The 9,696-nt window shown below is 35.0% G+C and overlaps 1 protein-coding gene across 1 annotated transcript; it reads right to left on the reverse strand.

The window, feature by feature from the left end:
- Positions 1-950: 950 nt before the first annotated feature.
- Positions 951-1,804, reverse strand: LOC123259292. The gene is made up of 2 exons (XM_044719654.1): positions 1,487-1,804; positions 951-1,435 (listed from the first exon to the last, which is right to left on the reverse strand). Exons 1-2 carry the CDS (start codon positions 1,737-1,739, stop codon positions 951-953), a joined length of 738 nt encoding a protein of 245 aa, XP_044575589.1. The 5' UTR covers positions 1,740-1,804.
- Between the last annotated feature and the right edge of the window lie 7,892 nt (positions 1,805-9,696).

Genomic DNA, 9,696 nt, shown 5'->3' on the forward strand with positions numbered 1-9,696 from the left:
GTTGATATTCGAGGACTTGATGAGACTTGGCAAGCTGATTTAGTTGAAATGATTCCTTATTCAAAAGTAAATAATAATTATAAATATTTACTAACAGTGATTGATATATTTTCCAAGTACGCTTGGGCTGTACCTATAAAAAATAAAAGTGCTAATGATGTAACCAAAGCAATGGATTCTATATTAAAACACGGAAGAATTCCAAAAAATCTGCATGTTGATCAAGGCAAAGAATTTTATAATCAAGAATTCCGTAATCTTATGAAAAAGTATAAAATTAATATGTACTCAACATTTAGTAATTTGAAAGCATCTATATGTGAAAGATTTAATAGAACACTTAAAACTAATATGTGGCGAAAATTCACAGCGCGTGGTACTTATAAGTGGATCGACATGATTGATGATTTAGTGAATACTTACAACAACACTAAACATAGAACAATAAAAATGAAACCAGCAGATGTAACTGTTGATAATGAACAAGGCTTGAAGAAGAGTATTTACCAACCTCTTACTATGCTGCGAAAAAAATTACTTAAAAATAAATTTAAAGTTGGCGATAAAGTAAGAATTAGCAAGTACAAAAATTTGTTCGAAAAAGGTTACACAGCAAACTGGACAACTGAAATATTTACGATAAACAAGGTGCAGAATACGAATCCAACGACGTACAAACTTGTGGATTACCAGGATCAACCAATTGAAGGAGCATTCTACAGTGAAGAACTCAGCAAAACAAAACACCCTGATGTGTACCTAGTTGAAAAAATTGTAAAAAAAAAAGGAAGTCAATATTATGTTAAATGGTTGGGATTTGACACCACCCATAATAGCTGGATTAATAAAACTGATTTATAAAAATGTTTAATTTTATTAATAAAATTTTAGTTTAAAAAAAATTTTGATTTTTCTTATTTAAACACATAAAAAATGAAATAAATATCTTTTTAATCGCAATCACTTACAATAACCGTTTCTACATCCGATAAGTCTGATAAGTCAATAGAAGAATCGTCAAGCATTTCATGCAAACACTCTAAATCTCGATCTTGGAGACTATCTTGTGCTGCTTGTCTCTCTTGTTCCTCTTGTTCCTCTCGCTCCTGTTGCGGTATATAAACATTAATAACCCACCAATGTTGATACAACATTATTTGGATTCTGTTAAACCGCCAACCGTTGACCATGATTGGAGGCTCAGGGTCTGTAACATTGATTAACTCAAACGACCAACGCAAAATTTCATCAGTGATAATCAGGGTGGCTTGATCATCATCCACACTGAAGGTGCACCCATTGATGTCATCACCGCGCATCACAATGTTCTCCAATTGTCGCTCGATGTACAAAGATAGACTTGAGATTGAATAAGTCTCAATCCATCTTCTTGGCCAAAGTACGTTGTATTTCAGGAACATTATCGAACGAGAGGCTATAAAAAAATTATATTTATAAATAGTAATTATAATATTAATCAACTTACCAAATGATAGAATTATTTCCTTTTTAAATAGCAATGAATCTTTACAATTTCCTACTAGTAGATCATTAAAACAGAAATAATCAATATCAAATGATTCAATATTAATTACTCGAAATTTCCATGTTAACTTGTTGTGGTTGATCTCCAATCGTGTAATGATATTATCTACTTGAAAGCGAGATCCATGAAAAGTCTCCCTTCTTGAAATTATCTCATCAAATTCATCATTTATGTATTGCAAAATTGCAACCATGTTAGAAAACCACTGAATAGGTAGAAAAATATTATATACTATTCCTTGTAAGGCCTGAAAAAATTTTTTTCACTAATATATGAAAAAATAATAAGATTAAAAAAAATCATAAACTTACATCCATTTTTTTCTTATGAAAAATATTACACTTTTTCCGAATAAACTTAGAAAAAACAATATTGCACTTTTAACTATATTTTTTTAATATTTGAGAAATATTGTTTATCAACTTAGTACTTTTTAACTATAGCAGTATGAGAATGTAATATAAAAAATTTATCTGATGCTTATTCCAAGCAGAAGACTTATGAAGTGAGACGAAAAATTATTAAGCATGATTAAATTGTATTATAAACATTTAAGAAGAATTTTTTGATATCAATATTTTAAATTGGAGAAAAGAATAAGCATGGAAAACTATAGATGAGTGTGTATGAGAGCGAGAGAGAGAGAGAGAGAGATAGTTTTTACGATCACTGAAATATAACACCTAGCTCACTCAAGTAATATTAATAATGATGAAAAATAATATCATTATTCATAATAATTTTTAAAAGATAGTAATAATAAAAACAAAAAATTCATTTAAAAAATTGTTTTTTATTAAAAAAATTGTAAAAATTTCCATCATGGATACAATTGCTAATCTAATTGTCTCGATGCAATATTAATAATAATAATAATAATATAAATAATAATAATAAGAACTTACCGTCTCAGAATTATTTTTCATAAATTAATAATAATAATAATAATAATGAAATTAATAATAATAAGAACTTACCGTCTCAGAATTATTTTTTCATAAATGAATAATAATATTAATAATAATATTAATGATAATAATACTAATAATGTGAGGATAATATAAGGATAACATAAGGATATAAAAATATTAAAAAAAAATATTAAAAATTTATTCAAAAAATATATTCAAAAATATATTGAAAAAAAATTATTTTAAAAATAATATGAAATATATAAAAATTATTTAAAAACTTAAATTTAAAAAATAATGTTGATGATGATTACTGTGAACAAAAAATTTTATATTTTATTAATATTATTTTTTAATTTAAAAAAATACTTACAAATGCTGCGTTATCCTTAAACAGCTCCCGGAGGTGAAAGCTGTATGCATACTCCATGTCATACTGTGAACAAAATTTAGTTGGTCAATTTTTATATTCATTATTATTTATTAAAATTTAAAAAAATACTTACATGTTCTTTCATTATATTCGAACATATCCTTGATGCGGAAACAATCTTCCATTTCAATCTCATCTTCGCCATCTTCATTATACCCAAGAAGGTATTCATAAGTTGTTCTATCCCATCTACGTTTTACTTGGATCCATCGTCGCCAACCTCCGAAATCCATCCCATCGAATAATTTGATAGGGATCGGAGAATAATGCAACATAAAATTGACATACTGTTTTTGCCTGTATGTCAATCGATTCCATATTAGTGGAACTCTATCCACAATAATCGAATTGGATGCTAATTCCCCATCAGCATTATCACTGTTCTCATCTAATTCGAATAAATTTTTGATGTGTAGCGATTGGTCTTGCCAAACGCCGCCTTTTTTTAAGTATTTTCTAATATCCTTGCGAACTCGCAACTCACGAATAAGCTCTTCTTTTAATATTTCAACTATTGCAAGGATTGTTAAATACATTTTTCTTGAGTGTATTTTAACGTTAACACGCACAAAAAATTCACAAAAAAAGAACTCACTAAAACTTACAACTGCTCACTTGAAACGTCTTGAGTAAAAATGAAAATATGATCTATTAAATTTAAGTTTTTCAACACATGCCTATGTTAAAGAGAAATTCGAGTGAGATGGAAAATTTTACGATCGGTCAGACGTAAAACAGTGGGCCTTATGTATTATAGTTCTATACACATAAAAACTTGAAAAAAATATTTTTTAAAAAACAAATTATTTAACTAAGATCTGAACAAACTTTTGTTTTTTTAATAATAAAAAAAATTTTTTTTTTAGAAATTACTCCGACTGTCGAAAGCACTATTCGAAATATTTTTGTGATAATAAATTAAATAATAATAAATTTTTATTTATTTATTTCATCCCTATTATTATTTCCATTTATTATTATTATTATTATTATTATTATTATTATTATTATTATTATTATTATTATTATTATTATTAAATGCTCAGGGGGGTTGTCCCCGAAGTCCGACTCTCCGAGGGCCCAGCCTGAGCTCCATCCATTACTGCTGGACCACTCCGCACAACAAGGCGGTTAGCGGCCACAGCAGGCCAAAGTCATTTCCCTAAGTAGACGGAGGGAACCTAATATTACAGCCTTCTGCATCCTGACAGCCAAGAACTCAGATTTTGACGTGCAAGCTGGAACTTTGGCAAGTGAGGATACAAAAGACTGTTTCATCCCTCCAAGGACGCCAACGATTAGGACGACTAGTTTGACACGGTAACCTGGGTAAAGTTTGCCAATTTCAAATAGGAGATCCTGATATATTTTTCTTTTGTGCTCTTCTTTGGCTGAGATGTTGTGTTCAGCCGGGGCCGAGAACTCAATGACATAAATGTCACGAGTGGCCTTGTCGAAGAGCACAATATCAGGTTTGTTGTGATCGATCCGCCGGGTTGTTGCAAATGGCATGTTCCAGTAAATTTTGCAACTGTCATTCTCAACAACCTGGGGAATATCTCCTGGTAGATAAGGCAGCACTGGTGTCATATCAATACCGTAGTAATGACGAAGATAGTAGTACAGTACTCTCAGGGCAGCGTTGTGACGCTGGATATATGCACCTCTCGCCAGCACAGGACATGCCGACAAAAGGTGCATGAGCGTCTCCGGGTGTTGTTTACACATCCTACATGACGTGTCCAGAAGCTGCACCTGGAGCACCTTGCTACGGTATTCTAGAGTGTTAATGACACCATCTTGGCAGGCAAATATGAACCCTTCAGTCTCGGACATCAGGCCAGCTGACTTTAAGAAGGAAAAGGTCAGCTGGGTGGACAAGCCATGATCACGCACGTGTTTGAAGTACACGCTGTGCATGGACTTGTCCATCAGTTCGCCTAGGAGTTGTTTTTCCTCGGCGTTCCTGATGACGCTCTTAAATTCTTCCTTTCGGAGTTCCATAAGAGCGTTTATCTCTCCAAGACCAAGGGTTCTTGCTGCATATATAGCTGCCTTATACAAGAACGACCCCTTATGCGCATTTTCATGTTTATGTACGATTTGCATAAGGAAGTCATCCTCGTCTGCAGTGAAATTGACAACCTCGAATGTTAAGCCCAGGACCAAACGATCATGCAGCCGCTCCAAACTCTGCAGACCTCTCCCACCGATGGACCGGGAGAGGTATAATCTGGCGACTGATGAATTGGGGTGCATGCTCCGATTCATATTGATAACCTTACGGGTTTTGATGTCGAGATCTCGTAAATCCTTTCGGGCCCATTTCAGGACACCGAAAGAGTATAGTAAGACTGGGACAGCGAGCATGTTAGTGGCGGAGACTTTATTTTTGCCGGAAAGTTCGGAGGACCAAATTTTCCGGAGTCTCCTAACATACTCACTACGGAGAGTTGCTCGGACTTCAGAGACCGCATGCATGCGGTGCTCTTCCATTCCTAGGTATCTATACAACTCTCCGGCGCCTAATTGTCTTAAGATGCTCCCATCTACTAACTCGACATCATCACCCGTATCAGAGCACTTACCCCTCGCCAGATGTATGACCGCACACTTGTCCAACCCAAAAGACATTCCGACATCTCGTGTGTACTCTGCTACGATGTTCAGGGCTGCCTGTAGATGATCTTCATTAGCACTATATAGCTTCAGATCATCTATGTAAAAGCAGATGGGTGATCGAGTATTTTCGATCACCCGGAGGCCCCACAGAGTACCCATGGGTTTTACGGAGAGCAACAGATATAGGCAGCAGTGAGATGCAAAACAGCAGAGGGCTCAAGGAATCGCCTTGGAAGACCCCTCGTTTGTACTCTACAACTCCGGTTACGTGCAGTGCGTTTCCATTTCCTATATGGAAACGCGTTCGCCAGAGCTGCATTGTACGCCGAATGCATTCCACCGTTTCGGGATTGACCCCCAGGCATTTGAGGAGGTATAAAATCAACTCATGAGGAGTTGAGTCAAATGCCTTGCGATAGTCAATCCAGGCCATTGACAGGTTGCGTTGATAGTAGATCGCATCTTGTATGACACATCGATCAACTATCAGGTTCTCTTTGCAACCTGACAGGCCTCTTTTGTTGCCACGCTGTTCATATATCTGTTGCCATATAGGTCCTATCTCCTGCAAGATACGGTTATTCAAAATTTTTGTAAAAATTTTATAAACCGCATTCAGGCAGGTGATAGGCCTGTAATTTTTTGGGTCAGACAAGTCACCTTTTTGGGTATCAGTACGGTTCGCCCTTCTACGAGCCAGTCTGGAATCGGTTCGTCAGCTCTGATGTAGGATGTAAATATACGGGCCAAATGGAGGTGGGTAGAAGTAAACTTCTTCCACCAGAAGACATTAATGCCATCTGGTCCCGGGGCAGCCCAATTTCTGCTGCCATCTAGAGCTAAACGAACTTCATTTACACTGACTGCAGGGCTCTCTTCATCAGCATTCTGTCGACGGTGTTTCCGACAAAATGCTTTGAAGTCATGCAGAGCTGGAGTGTTGGCGTTCACGTTTGGTTGATCTCCATACAACTCAGTCCAAAAGGCTTCCACCCGCTCAGGTGCTGGATAATTCCCGGTAACAACATTCTTTGGTGTCAGAAAGCGTGAAGGGCTAGATCGAAACAACGAATTGTCGACCAGCCGTTTCAGCCTTTTCTCTAGTGACTTTTTGGCAGTCACTAGAGCTCGCAATTTATTAAGCGACTCTTCTTTGATGACAAGAAGAGTACTTTTATTCAATGTGTGATGACGCCACCGAAGTTCAGCAGCAATGCGACGTACTCGGGGCGTGTATGCTCGTTGGGTTGTTTCGAACTCAATCACACATTGGATGCGAGAGACATGTTTCCGGGATCTGTCAATTTTGTCGCCAAGTTGTGCGATGCGCTGTCTCAACCTTGCCTCGATTGAGAGACGATGTCTCTCTCTCGGAAAAGCCGAAACTGCTGCACCATACACAACCTGGTTCACAGCGAGCAGAGTGGAATCCTCCTGGATCTGTGTAAGGAGATCTTCATTGACCTTGTCAAGTTGTTGTTGGGAGTAAGTTATCTTTTTAGATATACTTACTTGCCGTCCTATAAAGGGATTGTTGTTATCCAAGGAGGAACGGCGTCGCTCTTGGTGTAATTGCGCCGGAAAGGAAAGTCTATTAGACTGCCTTCTATCCGGCACAAGCGATCGTCTGTTACGCCGGAGATGAGCGGCATAGTTACGCAGGTGTTTCGGCGTAAAATGTGCTAGCTCTGGATGCATGTCACTCCAAAGAGTGTGCATCCGGGCTATGTAACCGATCATCCCCGGATCGCTGCGCTGGTAACACGCCAAGAGATCGACTCGCAGTTCCTCCGTCCACTTAAAGTTAGTCCTTAAAGCGCCAGTGTCATCATCATTTATCGGGTCCGGTGTGCTCCTCCCACCTGATAAATGGTCCTCATCCGAAAAGGACCGGTTGTGGGGAGCACTTCTGAGATTATGTCTTGTTGTAACTCAGAGTTTCAATGCAGTGGGTAGTTGGCCCACTGCACCTGTTACGTCGTTCGCCTACAGACCTGGTGTTATGGTCTGCGTTTCCCGCGATGCGCCGCTTGGAGGCCACGTAGCAAGCACCGCATTATTATTATTATTATTATTATTATTATTATTATTATTATTATTATTATTATTATTATTATTATTATCATTATTATTATTATTATTATTATTATTATTATTATTACAAAAACATAAGATTAATTAGTTAAAATTGAGTTTACAATAATCATGATCGTTTAATAATTTAAAAAAAAATAGCTAACCAACGGTTATTTTTTTATCTACAGTGTTATTGTTAAATGACTTTTTCTTACAAAAATTTTATTAGCATTCTTAGAACTGCAAATCTCGGTTTGATTAAATAAATTATTTTATCAATCGTATAGATTCTTATATTTCAGCATCTGTTTATTTTAGAATGATTACGTGGTACCAACGGTCATATTGACACTCGATACTTAGAGCATAAGAAAAATTTTAGACATTGTAAATCTGTCATCACGTGTTCTGTAACGTTTCTTATTAATCATAGGTGGTCTTACTATTATTTGACTCACATATACATGTATGAATATATATGTATTTCTTGGATGCATTAATTTTTTATATAAATATTCTGAGATTACTTCCTTGACTTACAGAAGGAGTTTGAATCTCGCACTTTGCATATCTCAGTCAAAAAGAAATTGAATCTCACATCTAGCGTATATCATATGATTTAAAAAGTTTGATTTAACAACTGTTAGTGATTTATACAAGCATTAAATTAATTTTGCGAATTTTTTTTTTGCAAATTTTTTGCAAAATTTTTTTGCAAATTATTAACAATTGTTAGTGATTTATACTAGCATTAAGTTGTTGTTTTTTTTTTTTTTTTTTTTTTTTTTTGCAAATTAGTTTTTGCGAATATGTCTCAACAAATATTAGAAGCTATTCACAGCCTGGTGGATATAGTGTCCGAATCTTATAACGATTTAAAATCTAACCAAGTGAGTGTTGAACAATGTGAACGGTGTTTTAATGTTTGTCAAGATACTATTAACTATTTTGATACTATCTTATCAGATCCTCAGACGAGTGTGTATGTGAAACGCAGTGTTAAAACACAGATTACCCTTCTGCATTGGTATAGTGAACAGTTTTTGTTATTGAGTGGTCAAGTTGCAGGTGGTGATTTAAATCAACAGAATAATTCTATTAAATGGCAAGATCTTGGAAATGCCTTTTCAAACAACATTAAGACTGGTTCAGTTATTAACCGTACTCATAAAAATATCGGAGAATTTTTGACTTTTTCTGAGAATCTTGTTTGTGCAAAAGTTCAAGAAATGTTAAATAAAGTGAATAGTTTAAAAATCAACGTTGAATTTTTTGGCAAATTTGAGATTCCAACCACCAACCGAGAAGAAGTGAAATCTTTTGTTACACAAAATCGTGAAATATTAGCATCTACAGACATTGCTGATTGGTACAGAGATCACGTAACCAATGCCTTGATAAGAAAAATCGAAGAATTCTGTCAAGAAAAATCCGGATGGCGTTTATCAGAAATCTCAAATTTAGTAATAACGATGTCAAAATATCAACCCCTTCATGCTGGAATCTCAACTTATGTGAGGATGCCCCAGAAGATAATCAACCGACGTGCAGTTCTGAACATTGAAAACTTTGATGAATACTGCTTCCTATGGTGTGTTGTAGCTGCTATTCACCCTCCAAGGACGAGTCACAGAGAGAGGACTACTTCTTATCCACATTTTAGTGAGGTACTTGAATACGATGGAATTAATTTTCCAATTCAAATTAAAGATATTGCGAAATTTGAAAAAATGAACAATTTATCTATTAATGTATACGGTTTAGAATCTGATTTTTTTTCTGGTGAAAAATCTGATAAAAAATCTGATGAATGTGTAATAATTCCGGTATATTTAAGTAAATCTATAAATTCTAATGTAAAAACTATTCATCTTTTAATAATACAAACTAATATAAATTTAAATATGAAGAGCGATGATTATGATGATTATAAACCGATTTATCATTTTGCATTAATTAATAATTTATCAGCTTTAGTAGCAAGTAGTGTAACAAAATCACGCAATCAACATTTCTTCTGTGATCGGTGCTTAAATCATTTTAAAATAAGAGAATCTTTTGAACGTCATAAAGAAGATTGTTTTAAAATTAATAAAGTTCACATGGTA

This window comes from Cotesia glomerata, linkage group LG2, assembly GCF_020080835.1.
Source record: "Cotesia glomerata isolate CgM1 linkage group LG2, MPM_Cglom_v2.3, whole genome shotgun sequence".
NCBI classification, from domain to species: domain Eukaryota; kingdom Metazoa; phylum Arthropoda; class Insecta; order Hymenoptera; family Braconidae; genus Cotesia; species Cotesia glomerata.

Coding starts and splice junctions, on each gene's coding strand:
- LOC123259292 (XM_044719654.1), bottom strand. CDS start 1,739: ATGGTTGCAATTTTGCAATACATAAATGATGAATTTGATGAGATAATT. Junction 1,436..1,486: donor GGAAATAATTCTATCATTTG/GTAAGTTGATTA, acceptor ATTTTTTTATAG/CCTCTCGTTCGATAATGTTC.